The sequence below is a fragment of the Eucyclogobius newberryi genome, unplaced genomic scaffold (genome assembly GCF_026437365.1).
Source record: "Eucyclogobius newberryi isolate DKJ021-1_F unplaced genomic scaffold, fEucNew1.0.hap1 SCAF_20, whole genome shotgun sequence".
Taxonomy (NCBI): domain Eukaryota; kingdom Metazoa; phylum Chordata; class Actinopteri; order Gobiiformes; family Gobiidae; genus Eucyclogobius; species Eucyclogobius newberryi.
Genome location: NW_027315835.1, coordinates 13,891,536 through 13,911,688, shown reverse-complemented (window position 1 = coordinate 13,911,688; position 20,153 = coordinate 13,891,536). Strand labels below are relative to the sequence as shown.

Sequence of the window (20,153 nt, the reverse complement as noted above, 5' to 3'; positions counted from 1 at the left end):
CGGATTTATGTTCAGGCTCTGTTTCACATTGGCCAAGCATATGCAATGACCCTAACTGATATGGGTGCATCTTTAGCCACATCTTAATCTATGCTCTCTGGCTTTTCAGAGTCAAAACAGCATTAAAAACGAGCATTGTTCGCAGCAAACACGGAGGCCGCCCTGGGAGCCGGCTGCAGAGGAGTTAGGCCAGGAGCCGCTGGAGAAACAGCTGCTTCTGCTCCAATCAGAGGCTCCGCAGAGCGCTGCCGCTGAGGGGGAACTGCCCCATGTTTGAGGTTGTGGCGTCCCACCAGCGCCTGCTCTATATGGGTCGGCCCGGCCCGCTCTGCACGAGGGTCCATTTCATCCTCAGCAGATGGACGCACCACTCGCAGCAGTCCCATTACACGCCTCTCCTCAGCTCATTGTGGATTCAGTCAACGAAGTCAATCTTATTAACTTCCGCGCCGGTTCACACATGACATTTTCTTCAATTTTCTCGCCAACATCAAAAACATCAATTAGCAGCTCAAAAATGGGTAGGAGCGAATGACAGAGTCCGATAACGCTGGCTTATTTGAAGCCATGAGTAAATCTATTCACCAGTTTTGAATGTGTTCATTACAATTGCGTTTTCAAAGAAGACCTCCAAATAGCAAAGAAATTAAGTTAATCTCCGAGAAATGTCCAGAAATTGTTTTTTTTTTTTCATTTCCTTTCTTTTTTTTAAATCCTGTGTCTATCTCTCAGCCTCAGCGGGTGACACAAAGCATTGTGGAGCTGCCTTGGCTTTTTCTCATTAGAACAGATCACAACTCTCAAAGCGGTTGAAACCCTACACTGTAACCTCCAGAATAACCCATAGATTTAGTTTTAAACATGACTTTAAAAAAAAAAGATCACACATCCCCAATGGCGACCTACAATTTAGCCAAGACAGTGAGAAAATTCCTCACTTCTCTTTAAGTTCAGAGACAAAATACACTGTTTTAACATTGTGACTACGCAAAACAATTTGTACAGATAATTTTGAAAGATAGGGCAATGCTTCTAGACCAGTCCAAAAAATGATGCACAACATAAAACCTCTTCATGCTCATATTCCTGTCAGGCTAAAACATTTGTCCCAATCAATTGCTCCCGTCTTCTCCGTCCATTTAGTTACATCTGACCCAAACTCCCATTTAAAGTCCCATTTTATCCCGCTCCTCATTGATCATTTCCTGCTCGTGCACATCACAGCTACATCAAAACATGAAACTCAAACCTGGGCATTAACAAACTCTTCTGCCGCTGTCACTGGGAACGTGTAACTCTATAGACCCCGGCCGTAACCTTTAAGTAAAAGCCTATTTTTTGCTCCGTGTCCAAACATTGTCGGCCGGCTTCCTCATGCTTGAGTTACATCTCCATGGGGGCGAACGCCAGCGACTTCAGCAGCCACAGAAACACACCCGTAATGCGAAAGGGCCGGGGGTCGTACGGAGCCGCGCGGATCACGTTCCCGCCGCGCATTGATTTCTGATCTTTTGACATTATTTAGTTGCTTTATATTTTCTTGCCCGTCTTTTATTCCATGTCACAAAAGACAGAAATGTCCAAACAGGGGATGTTACAAATATCTACTATCTGTCAAAAGAGCAGGCCTTTCCCGGCATTAAGACGAGTCAACGCTCTGACGCAGTGCCGAGAAGCGTCGGGTATGAAAATATCACTCTTTATAATGGAGGATAATCAGATTTCGGATGCCGTTTGCCTTGGAGCTGAAAGGAGATAAAGAAACACCTACAACACTGGGCTGAAACCAATACGCTCCCAGTTCACTGCCATTGTGACCTCGACGGGCCCACACCGTTCTACCACGCGCTGCTAATGAATGGAAATAAAACGTTTATTTATGCAACGTATGCTGTGTCTGAGATGAAAAAGTAATTAAAAATTTAAATTGAAAAAAAATAAAGAGAATTGTTTTTGTGGGTAAATGCTGTAATGGTGAAAATACTAGCAGCTGCAGCAGTGATGTGAGTAAAAGTAGAAGTAGCAGTTGTGGTAAACATAATAGTAATGTAATTGTTGTAATGTTAAGTTAAAAAAATACTTCTATACTTGGAATATTTAGAAAACACAACAGCATCAGAACGTTTAACTTTTTTAACTAATAGTGATAGTAATAACAGTGTAATAATAAATAAGTGCAGGGTTGGGTGATATGATTAAAAACTAAACAACTAAAAAAAACTATTACAATTATTTTTCCTCATATTGATCAATTACAATCCTCAATTTATTTTTTATTTGTAATTTATTTTATATTTTTCCTTATAATACACAAATCGACATAAGGGGAGGGCGATATTGACAAAAAATAATACTTCGATTTTTTGATGATATTATGTCAATCCAACAGAAATGTGTTAAAACATGAGTTGAGGTTTACTGATCAGACAAATGTGAAATGACTGTAAAATAAAGCACTAAAGTGAAGAAATATTTAAAGCATACAACATCTTTCAACAATTTTTTAACGTTTATTTTTAATCAGCTCATTTTGTAGCATTTTTTTCTGTAAACAACATAGTCGATTTTCAAATTTTGCATATCTTCAAAACAACATTCATTTTTAAAAATAATTTATTTAACATTTTGATTTGAGAATGCCACTGTTTTTCATAAAAAGCTCTTTTTGAATGTGTTTTAGAGTCTGTCGAGTCCAGATAACAATTATGATGACCAAAATACGATCGTTTTTTAAAGTCAACCTATCACAAATAGTTTTAATATTCCTTTCCTGAATGATAAACACAACACGGAAATTAAAAACTTAAAATCTTTGCCATTTCACATAAAATAGCAAAAAAGTCTGAACGCCAAACCACATGCTTTTACTGATTATTGGCTATCGACCTCTCAAGACCCAAAATAGTGTCATTCTTTCTACACATATCATCAATGCTCTGCCACAACATTACTTTTACTCGAGTACAGATTTGAAACACATATCTGGAGTGAGATTGTGACAAACACAAGTGATCATGGTATTACACATGGATTTGGCCGCGTGCCTCACCACAGAGCTCAGATTAGATCCCTGCGAAAACAGTCAAATGCTGTTTATCTCCGAGTAATTATTTTGCTGCAGATGACAGAAAACACACACACACACACACCACACACACACACACACGCACGCACGCACGCACGCAAACAAACACACACACACACACTGTTGGCATGAAACCAGCCTGTCACTGCATTAACCCATTAGACCGTCCACACAAAGGCCAGGAGGAGACAGGATTTAAAATGGAGGGAAATGAAAAGTCGAGACAGTTTACGTGTAATTACAGAGCTGTGTTTGCTTTTTTCATGTTCATGCTTTTTCTTTGCTGGTATAAATGGACTTTCAATGAGAAATATTTAATGACAAGACAACAATGGAACAGGTTGAGCTATGCTGAATGTTACAGTAAAAAAAATAAAAATAACATATGGAAAAGAAACAATGTGTAGTATTTAGGTGTGGGCGATAATGACAAAAATGTATATTGCTCTCTTTTTTTGATAACTTTATTCAAAAAATATTCACAAATGTGCTAAAACATGTTTTTAAATGTATTAGTTGAGGTTTAATTATCAGATAAATGTGAAAATGTATGTCAAATTAATCACAAAGTGCAGAAATCTCAACTTTTTTTTCATTTTCAGTTTTAATCTACTCTTTTTGTAGCACTTTTTATTATAAATTATATTCTATATATTCAATTTAGCATATCTTCAAAAGAACATTGACAATATTATCTAAATTTCTATATATATTGTCCACCTCTAATAGTATTTGTGAAGAGATATGACTCCTGCTGGGACCAAGAGAAATATATCCTTTCAGAATGTAAATATAGAAGTAATAATTCATTAAAACTATTTATTAACAACATTGTCTAGTTCCACGTGTCTCTAAACCTGTGCAGAGCTTGACAAATAGTTGAAAAAGTGGAAAAAAACTTGGAAAAAAACGTAAATGTGCTGTAGATTTCTGACATTTAGCATTAGTAAATAACGATTTGTGTTCTTCTCTCTCGTCACGGTTGCTTTCCGAATAGCCAGCGACCATATGTTGCCCAAGAGTGAAACGTTGCTAATCCGGAGGGGTCATTCTGCAGACCTTGTGCATACTATTGCCTTTTCTATACTGCTTATATATTCAGAGAGTCCACGAAACGACTGGCGCCTTCTTACTCCCAATATTCAACTCTCTCCACTTTACTGCAGCGTGTCACCCCATTACTTGCCCTTCATATCTACCTTTCCAATTACTTTTAAGAGTTTTGGATGGACAAATTTGTGCTTTCAAGTAGCGTGTTAGCGGATGAGCTGCTTCTGGCCATGAAAAGGCAGTTTTAATGAGTGCGGCTGGGGTTAATTGGTTCAACTCCCATCCCCTGAGTCATGTGCCCCTATATGAAATTAGGTCTATTTCCTGCAGTTTCCCTGGACATCTTTAATAACAAACACTTCAGACCAATTTCCCACAAAAACTGGAGATGCAGATAGACAAACCCGAGTGGTAGTTGAGCCAAATCCTTACCAAAAGTGTAATGTAATGTGTTTTTTTTTTCTTTTTTCTTTCTACACACTTTAAATTTGGTTTTATTATTATTCAGACTGCACGATTTATAGCAAAAGTATTGATATCGCAAAAAACTAAATATATCGCATTAACACCAAGGCCTACACCTGCCGGAAATGTATACTTTTTAATGAAAATGTGAGTTTTTAAATGTAAAATGCAGTTTTTCTACGTTATTTTCATTACTAATTCCTAAATAAACCTTGGTTGTATCTATGTTACTTATTTACTTAGACAAGCTTAGACTATATTAAGACAACTGAAAAAAGTATATTAAAATATTGCAATACACACTTAACAGTTATATTGCATATTACAATATTTCCCATATCAAGCAGCCGTAAACTAAAAGAAACTACACAAAATAAAGCCCTTTTCTGGTGTTTAGATGATTCGAAACATTTTAAAATTTAACATTTACTTGATCATACTCATAACTGAACAAAAAATGAAGGCTGCAATATAAGTCTGACTCATAAATAAATGACAAAATGTAAGTACTAAGTGTAAAAAGTGGCTATATGTTTCGAGTGTTGTTGCATAATGTTGCCCTTAACTGATTTGTGACACATTTCTACCTTGAGCTAAAGTGAAACAAAGAGCTCAATTGTTTAAGTTTCATTGTGAATAAAATATGATTGGAATGAACTGAGGACTTTTTAATCAATGCCACTCCTTCAAAACAGTCAAACGATATAAATGAATCCATAAATTTGCAGTTGTTCGCATTCCCTCTGTTTTTGCAACGCTGTTACATGAGCCAGAGCCACGTGACTCTCTTTGTATTTGGGACAATAACACCAAACAACAAACTCATAATCCTTCCACTATTGTTTTCACCGCCGTAGCAACGAGGCCACAATATCTTGATCACCGCTATTGATTAAACACACAGACACACACACACACAAACACACACAGACAGGGGGCGATGCTCTAATCTACCGCAAACGACCCGGCCCTTCACTTGCCATTAGGAACCACGTGAAGTGAATCAACCCAGACCGCAGCCCTTGTAATCAACACCGCCGCAAATGTGTTAAGTTGAATGTCTGGCGTGGGGGTTCAGCGCGCCGTCCTCCTCGCGGTGTAATCACGGGTTATCGTCACAATGCAGCGGCCGGCGTGCTTCCAGCGCTAATTCAATCCATCTTCATTTCCAAAGAGTGCAGAGCCTGCTCTTGATGGATAGTTATCATTACAGGGTGACAAAGCGCTGCAGCGGCCGGGGCGGGACGTGGGGGGCCGAGCGGTAGGATGTGTCCTCTCAGATACGCGCTCGGACACCGAGATTATATATGGCATGGGGCAGGAAAACTTTGTGGTCGGGGCAGCTGGCTTGGATTCTTCAAAATAATATACTAGATGGATTTGAGGAAACGAGATGCAAAACCTAGAGCTGAACTATAGTGAGTCGATTTTGGATTTTTTTTTAATTTGATCGTCTGATTCTCTTTGTGACAAGAGAGTGAAATATATATAAATATATAAATATATTGTCTGATTGTCTATGATGTCTTAAAGGATCTATAGGCTTTGCAGTTTTTATGCAGAAATGTTGAGGAAATTATGGTATTTATTGTAAATCGATTCAAATTGTGATTTGGATTCATTTGTGGTTAATCTGGCAGCTCTTGTGCAGTACAGGGATGCTGTGATTGTGTACTACATACTATTATGCAGGGATGAGAAACCTTTAAAAGTACCAGCACAGTACTGAAAAAGAGGTTAAAGTACTACTGGTACCTCAAACTATTTTAATAAATCTGGTTTGGTAAGAATATTTTTCTTTTTATAACAAAGATTAGATGCTGGGCCCAGAGAGAGCACTATACAAAGTCACCACACATGAACAATAAAAATACATAGTATTTAATGGAATTTATGAACATGGCTTTGTTTTTGTCAGTCTAGATGATTAATATAGAATATGTACCTAAAAAGTACTGCGCAATTATCAGTAACGAAAACAAGGTATTGTTTAAGTCCCAGCCCGAGCCTTATACAATTATGAACATTTGAGGAAAACACTATATTATGATTTTTATAAGAATTTAGGAAAAAAAGCTGCAGCAAAATCTAAAAGTCATACAAGAACCAGAGCTTGTCACATACTAAACTAGGAACAAATCTGAATTTGGAATTGACTGATTTCTGGTCACAACATATGTTCATAGAAACAAGCGATGTACTGCCAACATGAAACGCATGGACACTGGGACAATACATTTGCTGATACTGCAATAAGAATAATACTGTGCAGTCGTCCTTCAAACACACAGAATCTCCAAGAGTGGAGAGTGTACGTGTTGGAAGCCATGCTCCATTTGGCTCAGTGTGACCTCTGCACACAGAGAGGCGATGGCTCGACTCACCAGCCTTTTATAGCACGCTGCTCTGACCGCTGACAGACGCACACACACACACCTACACACACACTGGTGCAGACCCGGGCACCGCTTGCAGCCAAACACTGAACCACAGGCTGCGATTGAGGCCGGCTGCTGCGCTCCTCTATATTTTCAGGCTATATATTCAAGCCAGGCTAGGCAGTATATCTTAATTATGTGCTCTGCCTCGTATCCTAAAAGAAGGGGTGACAGAGGGAGCTAGTCAGACATGGGAGCAGCAGTAGACCGCTGAAATTAGGTCCTCCTGGTCTTTATGAGGCCTCCAGCTCGGCCACTGCATCATTACGCCACTGTGGAGCGCTGGACAAAAACACTGCAGACGTCTCTTTCCCTGCGATCTCCACTCCGTACCGCGCGCTCTCGCCCGGTACACAACTAAAATGATCCTGTCTCTGGCATTCCATTGATGAAAGCTTTCAAAACAAAATCCAAAAACTTTTTAGTCAGTGAATGGCGATAATGAGAGTTGGTTCAAAAGGTAGAAGGAGAACACAACGTGTTTATCTCTTTGTCTACATGCAGGTCAGAGCATCAGGGGTCAGCACCAGCTCAAACCACGCCTCACACACAAACACACCTTTCTATGACTCAATCAGATCATCGATTGTGCTCAATGACCCATCAGAGGCTAATGTGGCCTTAGTGAGAGCCCGGCCCGACAGGGAGCTCGGTCTCAGACCCGCTCAACCTGTCCATCAGCCAGGAGGGGGTGCTGCTGATGTGCCACGCCGCTGCCTTTTGCCTATAGCACAGGGAGGCAGGGAGGATTTGTTTGCTTGGTTTCTTGTATAATAGAGGGATTTAACGGCTTTTCTGACACCTGGAGTTGTCGACACTTCCTCAAAGACACAGAGGAGCTATGTTTTACTGTCTGTGTGAGCGCAGAAAGGTTCACAGTCAGGTGATGCTGCCGCTTGAATGCATAAGATTCTCCAACTTGTAAGCTCTTGTTCTGTTGCCTCATTGTGAGCAGTGAATGGGCCAGTTACATCCCTCGGCACAGAGACGCCCACACGGCTAAATTAGAAGCTTGCTTGTGCACATTCCTAATGTGCTGTTAAACAGAGATATTAGGATTAATAGTGGTACTATGTTGGATAGTACACACACAAGCAGGCTGGGGCTGAGCGGACTGGCTGGCCTGCTTGCAGACCCTGCAGTTTGTTTAGCAACACTCCTTTTGACGACGCCCGAAGGGTGCAATTAAGCCCAATTAGAGCCTGTCAGTTTTATTAAGAGGCACAGACTGGCCAGGCTTGGGGCAGTGAGGGGTAGAGGAGAGAGAGACGGGAGAGGGAGGAGGAAGAAAATCCAGCACCAAGCTACTGCTGCTGTGAGGAGCCAGGCACAGCTGAGAGGAAACTGGTGTAAATATGAAATATGCCAAACTCTAAACAGCTTTAGTCCGGAGCCAGGTCAGTTCAAATACATGCATGTCCTGATAATGCAGCAAATACTGCTTAAGAGGAATGTAAAGTTCATGGATGAGACGATCAGAGCGCGTGATTGAATGACAAAAGCTCATTATCTATAAATATTCTGTGGCTGGAGTGAATGGGACATGTGTGGATGCAGATGTCACAAAGCCTTTTCAGAAGGGGGTTAAGGGCTGAGAGACGAGCAGTTATCTGTGCCTGCCCTCATACATTAATATGCCTCTGAATAGAGCAATACAGCTGGTGTGGAACAAAAACGACAGCGTCGCTTTCATCAGCAAATCAAAAAAGAAGAACGCAAATGAATGTATCATTTTCCCTCTCACAATTCCTTTTCCGTCGACCCCTCGAACAGAGATGTTTACAGATAGCTATCATTCCCCCTCTTTTTCACATTTGTGCTTGGACATGATTCAAAAGACAGGCCCTTTTCATCTCTACTCTCGCTGTGAGGAAATTTGCTCCTTAATGGCTTTCAAAACAGGAAGCGCAGACAATCCAAAAAGGAAAGAAATGAGAAGAACGTTTTGCTCCCCGGTCCCCTTCAGTCAATGCAGAGCTAAGTGCTTCTGCAACTGCTGCCAGTTCCAAGGTGCCAACTGTGCCAGTCACACTGACCTCCATCTGCAGGCAACTTGATAGCATCTCCACCACTGCGCACTCCTCTGAATGGGTGCGCTCAGTCACACTGCAGTCTGAATGCTATTCAAGGCTCAGTCTTGGAATTGTGTTTCGAGTTTGTGAGCTATTGTATTCTTTGTTCACAGCTGCTGTGTAAAAAAATCCTTTATCACAAGACGGAATACTAAAAGGGCTGTATTGGAGGAATGCACACAGGAATACATTACTGACAATGTGCAAATCATTCCACTATCAGGCAAATTAGAGCCGATTTTACACAAGTCTTTATCAGTGACCTCAGAAAAGGGAGGCTGAACTGCTACGGACCAGCTCAAATGACTACGTACAATGGTTTCTTGCCAAGTACTAGGCTTACTATTTTAATAGTATATGTAGGTGTCTGTTTACTCATGTTGTATTCATAATTCCACCTCCTGCAGGGCATCTGTGTCCACTGAGTGCCCTTGAACATGCCACGAGTAGTCTTTCTGCGCCTCAACTAAAAAGAGACCTGAAAGACAGATACACACGCTTCCGCACAGTTGGATAAAACAAACCTTAACCACACAACTCAACCTCACCAAAGACAGAGCGTTTTTTTTCAAAAGATGTTCAGAAGAGAGCTTTTTTCTCTCTTTCTCTCCTCGTCTTTGCTGTTTGTCTCCCTGGGTAAAACAAATGCATCATTTTTCAGAAAAAATCTTTACTCCCTGCTCTCCCTCCCATTGTGCCATTTCCGTGTATGGAAGTGTTCCCTGCAATTGATTTTCTCGCAGCCAGGGCCCTTCCCAACGCCAGGCGCTTCCTTGCCGATGTCATCTCCCTGCGCCTTTCTTCTTTTAACTGAGCTTCACTCTTGCGGCTTAATGTACAACTGACAAACTCAAAGTGGGAGAGGGGTGCGATGGGGAGAAAAAACTATGCACGCTCCAAAGTTTGGGATCCTGTTTTCTTTTTGGTGCAGATGAAGAAGAAAACTAACCGTTCAAAGCTGCAGAGAACCTTTTTGATCACAACTCAAGGCAGTTGGTCATGTTGTTGGTAAGAAACAAGAATATTGAGTGTTGTTGTTGTTTTTTATGCTTTACATTTCTTTGTAGTGCATTGTTCTGTCCAAAGGCATGATCAGGAGAGGACTTTTATATCCACTGACCAACGTGCACCTCATCACGGAATGTTGAAAGGCTTGCATCATCATGTGTGTGCAACGCCTGAGGAAACTGTCAGTGTTGTATGTTAGCCCTAAGCTCCTCTGTTAAAAGTGTAAACAAACATTGAAAAGACTATTCAAGTATTATTAAAGAAACTTTCATTCATCTTTATCTATACATAGTTTTAATTCGTACAGTATTTGGGAGCTCGTCCTTTTTTTCTGCTTTATGAGGGCTTGCCCGGGAGCAATTCATTATTATTTTGCTGAATGTACATAAAAAAAAAAACCTTATCAATGGGTAACAAAGAAAAGTTAATATATGTCCATACCTGCCTTTATTGGGGGCAGAATAATTAGGGGCTCGAATGGGAGAAATTTGTTTTCTTGATCGTTTTATTTCATCACATAAAAACGGACTGAGGATACGGTTAAGACAAATATTCTTAAATAAAAGATATTGGTAAAATGACGATTAAAAAAAAGCACCGCACACCTCCCTAGTTTGTTCTCCAAATCTGCCAGCCCACTGTGATGTGTGACTGTGTCCACTGGGGGCTACAATTAGTCCATCAAACTCATTCAAGCCGTGAATCTACTAACGCTGCTGCCTCTCCAATCTCCTTCTCTGGTCCTGGGATCCTTTAAAGAGACAGGCAACTTGTAAGACTAGAGGGAGGCCGCCTTTGATGTGCCAGGTACTGCCGAGGCCTCCCTTTTTGCTCATATCAAGGCTACGGAGATATAACAATTAAAATGGCAGCCAGACACGGCGGTGCGCAGAAAGTGCGAGTGCACTGGACTGTCGTAGGTTATGAGTGCAGAGCTCCTCAGTGGCTGATGAAGCAACTTGAAGACACATGACAGTTGAGGAGTGTTCTTTAGGTCAGCGCTATAAATCTGTCTCCCAGCGCCTCCTGTCCTCTGATTGGCCGGGCATATGTTCCGTCTGTGTTAAAAGTGTTCTAGCCTGTAGCAGTAGAGCAGCATTTCCTGATCTGTCAATCAACACCGAAACGAGTATATTAGGCATTACACAGCACTTCTCCACATGTCACTGGACACCTGTCGCTTGATTTTGTGACTAATGTATCTAATTGTGTGCAGATCACAATCAACTATGATTAGTAAACAAGTCTGATTCTATTATTTGCTTATCCATTCCTTATATGATGCTTCATCTCAATCAAATATGTTGACTGAAAGCCAGCTAGAGTCAGAGAGCTCAAAAAGAATTACATGGATCTTTTGCTATAGAAAAGGCAATCTTTGTAAATCTCCCATGACCTGTCTGCTGCCTAAACCTCAGGCTGCAGCAGCAGAGGCCCAGCGGCTCAGATGGGCTGCTGGGACGGGTTACATAGTGTAAGACACTGCTCCACTTGTGTCTGTGCTCTGGTGGGACAGTGGCAGACAGCCAGGTAATTACACAGCACTGAGTCCAGAGCAGAGAGAGAAACAGAGAGGGAGATGAGGGCCCACACACACACACACGCACGCACGCACACACACACACACACACACACACACACACACACACGCACGCACGCACGCACACATACACACACACACACACACACACGTAACACTTATTTACATGGGCTGAACACACAGATCACGCCTGCACACAGCCATTCTCCTCCATCTGAACACAAGGCGCACATTATGTCTGGGAGGATTAGAGCGACTCCAGCCTGACCTGCTGCAGACACTGCCTCTGGCTCAGGCAAATGTGCCTGAATTTACTGTTGGAGGTGACGAGTGTCCACAGCTTAAACAGGTGTGTGCTTATGCAGATGCTCCGCTGCAGAATGTGGTTTGGATTAGACACTGCTGAGCTCAAGCCAAGAGGTTCTCTCACAGGAGCAGCAGTCAGGCCTAACATGTCATCTGGGTCCACTGATCCATTTCCTCTTTAGTCCCACAACACAGGAAAAGGAAGAATTCCATTCTTAAAAATGTCCAAAAGGTACAAGCGTGGATAAACTCTTTAGACATACTCTGCCTCCCATTTCACAAGAATAAAAAACACCAATAGTAGAACTTTTAAATGTGCTTTCTATTGAATGTTGTTTGTGGTGTACTGTTAATCCAATAGCTGTTGTTATGATGATATTGAGCATCTCGCTGAGAGCAAACACCTTGAGGCGAAAACCATGTTTCAAATGTTTACTCTTCACCATAAGAGTCAACACAACAGATAGAGTTACGTGGTTCTGTCCAGTGTTTTCAGTCTATTTATTTTGACCTACCTGTCAGAATCTCCACACTGTTTAGATCACTCAGGACCACACAACTTATGGGAAGTCAACAGGAATGTTCTATAACTGGAAAGATGTGCTTAAAGTAATTGCGGGATGATTTAGTTTGAATAACTCTGACAGTTTAAAAATGTTTGGCAACGCAGCAAAAAATTGTATCAATCTGCACTTAAAATGACACTCAAAACTTTGGCAATAGCGAGTAAAGTAAACTGCCCTGAGAAAACAAAGGTGAAGTCATGCTTCAAGGAGGCAGGAGGTATTGTCTCCTCGTGTTGGTTATCCCAGACTTTTCTATAGAAAGACTTTTGTTTAAAAAAAAGTGCCATGGATTCTAGTGAATGCCACTGAGAATCAAGCGAGCTATTCATGCTGCCAGTTGATTTAGGCATGGCTCGCTACACACCAATCAGCCTGGGCCAACCACTCACTTGTCTGCTGTTCCAACGCAAGATGGAGACAGTGCCAAAAGTTCCAATTAAAATATCCATTTGTGATGTCTCTCAGTAAAAAATGGGGGGAAGAGGGACAACGTTACGGGGCTTTTCGATAATGTGGGAGAAAAATACAACAAAAGCTGCCAAATGTTTTGCGAACGAGCCTTATGAGTTTTCCGTCTGCACAACGTAAGCGCTGAGCGTGTGTGTGGCGCGGAGAGCGTGCACGTGGAGATCGGGAGACAGTCGGGAAGCGTGAGCGTTCTTGTTATGGAGGAACAGAGCATGTTGCAGATAAGAGGGCGCCGCCGTTCAAAGAAAGAGGCGCGGCGGTAAAGTGCGTACCGATCCAACATCATCGCCTCATACTGTCCCTTAATGAGCCTGGAGAGGGAAGTCTCGGTGTCCGCCGAATCTGCTGCTGTCTCGCTCCCATCACGCTGCCGGGACTATTTTATTCAAATCTCACAAACTGTCACACATCCAGTCTGGCCGCAGCTGTTTATCTCACTCCGGGAGGATGTTAACAAGACAAATGAATGAATAAATACACAAATAATGCATTTAGGTAATGTTAATAATGTATGAAATGGAGGCTGCGTTTTGACAGTAACGCTGCGGTGAAGGATTTTTCCCCAACTTTGGTGACAGGCTCGTTTATTCTTTTACCAGCATGCATTTCCTCCTGCAATTTCTCCAAGTTGATATGTGGCCAATAGCAAGTCTCCATGATAAGAAAAGTCTATTGACATATTAGTTTGGACTAGCTGCCCAGATAACGTCAGTCTTTAGCCATCTGCGGAAAACTTGAATGATCATTCTTCATCTTGAGGTATCCCGAGACTTAGGACACGGATTCTGGGGATTCTTAACAGGCTTTTCAACAGGCTTTTCACATACAGTTTTGCAAAATCCCTTGGTAAATAACACGTATTTGAACACCTGCACAGGCACGGGAGTCAATACTCTGCATCACCTGCCTCAAAAAGAAACTGTCCCAAACTTCCAGGACTATAAAATAAAACGTAGCAACAACAAAAAGCTCAAAGAAAATGGCTGGGTAGGGAAGAAGTCTCACATCAAATTTGTTTTTTTCCCCTCCTCATGCGGAGACAAAAGCGAGGCCTGCAACTCAGACATTGTCGACTACACAGACTTTAGAAGATGGAGAGGGGAGGGGAAAACGCATATAACAACATGCACATCAAAACGAGAGCCAAACAAATCCCACAAAAGTTCAGATAGGTCTTCGCTGGAACGGCTGCGGCAGAACAAAACCGAATAAATTGGAAAGGGGGGATAGTCGTGTTGTGTCCAAACCTAGAGAGGAATATGTGAGTAGGGTGACAGAGGAAAGCGAGCCAGACGATGTTTAGCTGCGAAAACGTCGAAAGGAAAGCCCCCACGTCAGTTATAAGGGGCGGGTATCAGAAAAGTGAAGCTTAAGTGCTCACCAGAATCACTGAGCGTCCCAACAAAGCCAGCACACACTTACAGAGTTCATATTTGACTCTGACAGTGTACTCATCCATAGCTACAAATTGTCCTTTGGGGAATTTGGCCTAGATTCTTATCGTAACTTTCCACCCTAACTTTTCACACACTCTCTGTCCCACAAAATCATATCACAGCAACACTTTGTCAAATCAGTTTGCATGTGCATTCTTATCAGAGACAGTACAATAAAGCAGGTTTTAGATTTATTTCTGTGAACGGTAATACTTCAAAAATCAATCTATAATCAGAAATGGTCAAAAATGGTTTTGGTGCGGCTTCCTGAAGAGCTTTAGCTTTCAGCAGTAGAAGTACATGAAGTCCTAGAATGTGAGGCCAGGTCAGACGAGCTCCAAAAAACATTGGCTGCAATATGACAAAGAGCTTTAGGGCAGATCCCTGATATGAATCAGCAGCTAGCATACTATCGGAAATGTACCGTCTTCACAAGCTGCACATATAGAACATATAGAACGGCATGTTGTGACTTCATCGACATAACAACTGTTAGACATTGGTATTTCATGATTTGCATGTTGCACTAGCTCTACTCAGATATGTAAACTAGACTGCCCCTGACCATATATAATAAGATCATGTGACGCCTGCCATTTGATTGGTCCACATTCATCTTTCCTAACGTGAATCTCAGTGCCTTAAAATCAGTGCTCAGACAAGTATTTGTTAGTAGCACTTTCCCTACGACTATAATAACTATACCTACAACTAAGCATGAACAAAGACTTAATTCAAAATGAAAACATTGTTTATTACAAATTATTCAGGTTTAATAACTAAGCCTGAATCATGTTTAGTAAACAATTTGTTCATGCTTTATTAAGGCTATCAAAAGTGTAGATTTTATAGCGCTTCTTTATAGCTCTTCTTCATGTTTATTTCACAAATAAATATGCAATGAAACCAAACAAACTGTGTATGTTAACATGTGTTACTGCAATAACAGCCCGGAGCCAAAAAACACTCCAAACTCCAAAGCCACCTCAGGGACTTCCACTTAATGACTTCACCTTGTTTCCCAAAGTTCACCCCAAGCTTCCTGGAAATCAAGAAGCAATAACAAAGCACAGTTAGTGAGACTAATAACTTTGTGTTTAATCCGTCAGCAATGCCTCAGACTGGAGTGAGAAGGCAAGAGGGGCTTGAAAAAAGAGCAGTTCTGGACACGGCTTGTTGATGTCTCAAATTACTTGAGAAAAGAAAACAATAACACACAAAATTGTCATGTTAAAACATTGGGCGATATTGATGGAATACTGAAAAATGAATATCTTGATATCCTGATACCAGAATCCTGAATAATATTCAGACTATATTATGTCATGTCAACAGAAATGTGTTAAAATATGTCTCTAAATGTAGGGCTCCTACAGGGCTGACAGTTTAAGAATTTCCTACACCTAATCATTTGTTTTTCCACAATATTTTGAGACTGGATTAAGTCTGGTCTGAAAATGTACGGAACCCCAAAAACCAAACAAATGTCTTCCTTGGTTGTTAACTAAATTCCAATCCAAATCCAAATATGACTTTAGGGTTAAGTTGCTAACTGCTAACGCTCCTATAGCATTCCCCCTCGCTAGCAGAGCCTCATTCCATAACTAGAGTCAAATGATCCTCCCTCCCTCCGCCTGCTCCCTAGCTCCTATCCCCTGTCTCCTCTCTCCTCCCTCCTTCTCCCTATGCCCTCGGCCCACTTGATAATTCGTAAATCTGTTGAACCATGCCAGCTCCAACAATGAGACACCTGGAGTTCTGTCACAACACGTTTCCCAGTGAATTGGGCCTTCGCTGAGTGTACAGTTGTGCTGGGAGGCTGCTGTCATTCAGGCTCTGGGCGGCACTGCGACGGAGCGATGCTTTTTGTCACCGCTAGTTAGCTGCCTTTTAGCGCCACTAGCATGCTAAGCTAACGTTTAGAATCGGCTGTTAAGTGCTGAGCTTGACAAATAAAGAATGCAAATGTGAAAACAGTTTTACATCGTTTTTTCAATGACATAAATTATGACAAAAATAATGAAATACATAAATCAATCAGTTATATGTTGACACACGCTCCAATAAAGGACACTCCTATTGTTGGTATTAGAGGTATGAGTGTTTATACAGGAAACTAATAAAGAAAACCAGCACAAAGGAAAAAAACAAAACTAAAAATAGTCACAATGCGTAAAACTTTAGCAGAATCTAAATTGTATATTGCTGTTTTAGGCTTTATTTGATGAATCTAAAACCTTGATGATGCAGGTGACAATATAAACATAGCAACAAAAGAATAATAAGCGTGAGATGAGTCAAAAGCAAAGAAAATATGTGATTTCTGTTCTATCTATTATCCAAAATAGGAAAGTGTTGAGTGCCTTTGTCACAATATAATTTGTTTTTCATTCAGAAAGAAGGTGACAGAATAGAGGAATGGTAATTAGACAATGTGAATGAAAGAGAAGGATTTCACAGCCCTTTGGTCGTGATGTCAGTGACTGTGAATAAGTGTAAAATCCTGCTGTTTTTTGTAACACTAACATTTTCATAGTGTGACATTCCTAGATTAACACATTTGTAAATTTGTCTAAAACTAAAGGAGAAGGGAAGATGTGAAGATGAGTGCAGAGTACAAGAAAAAACACATTGACCGATCCTGAACTGACCTAAGTCTACTACGCCTCAGTCACATTCATAATATTACACACAATACACTACTCTGCATTAAGTTACAATACCTGTGGGAGTCAAAGGTGCATTTTCTAAGACACAAACGCACACATGTGTAGAAACAGACCGACACACCTAGCTCTGATATGCCAGACCTCGTCAAACAAGTTCCAGCAAAGTCCTTATGCTACTCACAAAACATGGCTGCGAGGTGACAGCATAGAGAGAGAATGTTGTTTTTTCTAATTCAAATAGATTAAATGAAGCGTTACTTTCCAAATATTTGCTCTAAAACATGCTAACGAGAAATTAAACACCTGACTTTCTAATGCCCTATTTACCATTTACCTCACCTGAAAACTACTGTTACTTTATTACTATTACATTTAATCAGTTGGTTTACAGGTGAATCAAAAACTTCCTGTGTAACTATGAAATAAAAAACAACAATAAAGTCTTATATTAGTCATACAAGCATCTTATTAGCAAAACTTAAAAATAAATAAGAACTAAAAAGGTACAATTTGTTTTTTATTTCAATTCCATAAAGAACCGTTTTCAAATAATCCATGTTTTCTTTCAATTTCCTTTCCTAACTACTATCACTATTTCAATTTTGTTTAGCGTTTAGAATACAGACAAACCAGTCCAAAGCACATCAATATTTTTACTTCTAAAAACTCGCATATAACACTACTTTCTCTCACAACCATCAAAGAAACTGTCACCCTCAATGATCCAGAAACTTGACACTGCAAACAAGTTTTCTTTACATGGAAAAAAACACTGCGAAGCCAAACAAAGCCAAAATCACAGAAAACACACAGCCGTTTCCTCTGTGTGTGATTTTAAAATTTAATTGCGCACTTTGATCAGAGACGAATGTGAAATTTACTATCAAAACAACCAACACCTTTCACCTGGATTCCTCATTGCAGTAATTTGCATCACCACGTTTGCGTTCTGATTTGAATTTGAGAGCAGATTCAGAATCAATCAATCAAAATGTAAAGTGTTTTTTGGAAGATTTTTCTCACCAAATGAAATTGATATAGGCTCACATCTGACTGTCCGGGGTATTCCCAGCAGAAGGGGCCCTGAAAGGCAAAGATGGATGGTCCCAGGTCACACAATTATACCAGCTTTATGCACACACAAGCCTCACATTCAGTTTAAGGGAGAAGCTACAGTCTCCTTGGAAATGTTACATCCCATGGCTTTTAAGTTATTTAAACTACGAGCATGTCTCAGCTGCCTGTTCGACCACATTATCTGAAAAGTTACACAGGAAGAGAAGGAGAAAACAGGGTTATAGTGGTGTTAATGGTCTCAGGCTGTAGACTATGACATCGTTTGACTATCACTGAACATATATTAGAATTGGTAGGCTGAAGCTCGGAAAGTACAATTTAAAAGTCATTTTTAACTGAACATTTTAGCTAAAACATTTATCAATTACAATGTATTAAAATGCAATATCAACATACATAGACACAAAATAATTGCCATTAGTGTTATGTGTGTTAGCTTGCAACAAAACATGTTATTTATGTTAGTCAATGAAAGCTAAAGAAGAAAATATTAGTTTGTTTTTTTTGGCATTATTCAGACATTTCAAACAAATTCCCGGTTTGCAGCAGAACTCCAAAGCAATGCCTTATTCAGATCACAATATGCCCTAGCAACTTGTAAAGACACTTACACACTCAGCAAACGCTGAAAGATAAATGTAAGACATTCTGTGAAAAGGTGGCTATTGATTTCCCAAAGTACACGGGATAAGCTACTTTTAGATCCAGTTAAAAGCAGCGGGTCTTTTATTTACTAAAAGGCCTCTCTGCCTAAACGCTACTGCACAACTCCTTCTATTTGTGCTTGTACTTGACCCCGGGGTCGGCCTGATAACTTTTCATAAGAGCCTCAAGCTGCACTTCTTGTCGGAAACACGCAGACACAAATATGCATTATGCTTTTAAATGTCCGCCGTGGAGTGGCAGCTTAAGTTCACTGAGGTTTGACGAGGGTCAAATACCACAGAAAAGACCACAGCCTTCACGCACAAGGAGCTATTCACATTGATTACAATCGGCTGACTCGTTATTGATTAAAATTCAATAGAGTTAGTGTTATAGCAGCTTGACTGATGATGATGAACATTATGACTATCACATGACTAACAAAAGACACAGCCCCTCATCAATTTATTCCATATTGTCTACTATTGTCACACTCCTTCCCAAAATTGTGATACAAAATTGTGAAATCATCTCATTTTTAACTATTAATCTAAATTCTTTGCCAAAATCATTACAACATTTTTCTTGCTTTTATCAACATCAACTTACAGATAAAATATTCACTTCAAAAAGAGTATATGTTCATTTAGGCCTGCACAATGTGGAGGAAGAATTTCTTATTTTTACATAATGATTAAAAGTCTTTGTGTTTATGTGAAATTACGATTGAATGCCATTTATATTTGTTTTAATAAGACAAAATAAAATAGCATTGTGAAACTGTGATGGATCAATATTAGAGAAAATGTGAAAAAAATGTAGGTAAAACTGCCCATTCCTATAACTCTGCTAAGTGGTGCCTTGATTCTGAGATAATAGTTTGAAATGTCAATAGTCGTAATGTTATGGCTGGTCAGTGAGCGGTCTCGGCCTGTGTGGACATCGAGACACTCCAGTCATTGTTGTTGTATTGTTGCTGACTAAGCCAACACTGAGTGGATTGTCTGAGAAGAAGCCACCCAGACGGCTGCTGGACACATACAAAGACCAGGGTGCTCCCATTCTCATTGTTTCAGGGCTCGGGACTGACGCCACGTCTCGTCCGGCCGCATTTTGGCCCGGGACGCTGGTGTCACTTTGACCCCTCTCGTCTGGATGAGCCAGAGGGACAACAAACAGCAGATTCTGGTTAAAAGAAATAATTTGCTTTGCACAATTGAAGGCGATGTACTTGATTTTTATTATACTGTCTTAAAAACGAGGGAAAATAGAACTAGTTCATTTCAAACTCTTTGGAGTGGTCAAGTTTTATTTTACACTTGTATTCC

General features: G+C 40.5%; 1 protein-coding gene across 39 annotated transcripts in view; it reads right to left on the bottom strand.

The window, feature by feature from the left end:
• tcf7l2 (transcription factor 7 like 2) overlaps positions 1 to 20,153 on the bottom strand; it is an 85,320-nt gene that overhangs the window by 33,848 nt on the left and 31,319 nt on the right. For 26 of the 39 annotated variants that reach the window (XM_072455889.1, XM_072455890.1, XM_072455897.1 and 23 more), the window contains exon 5: positions 18,127 to 18,186. The exons of the other annotated variants lie outside the window; for them this stretch is intronic. In XM_072455889.1, coding sequence (XP_072311990.1) covers positions 18,127 to 18,186 — 60 coding nt within the window. The remainder of the gene's footprint in view (positions 1 to 18,126; positions 18,187 to 20,153) is intronic. 39 annotated transcript variants of the gene reach the window in all.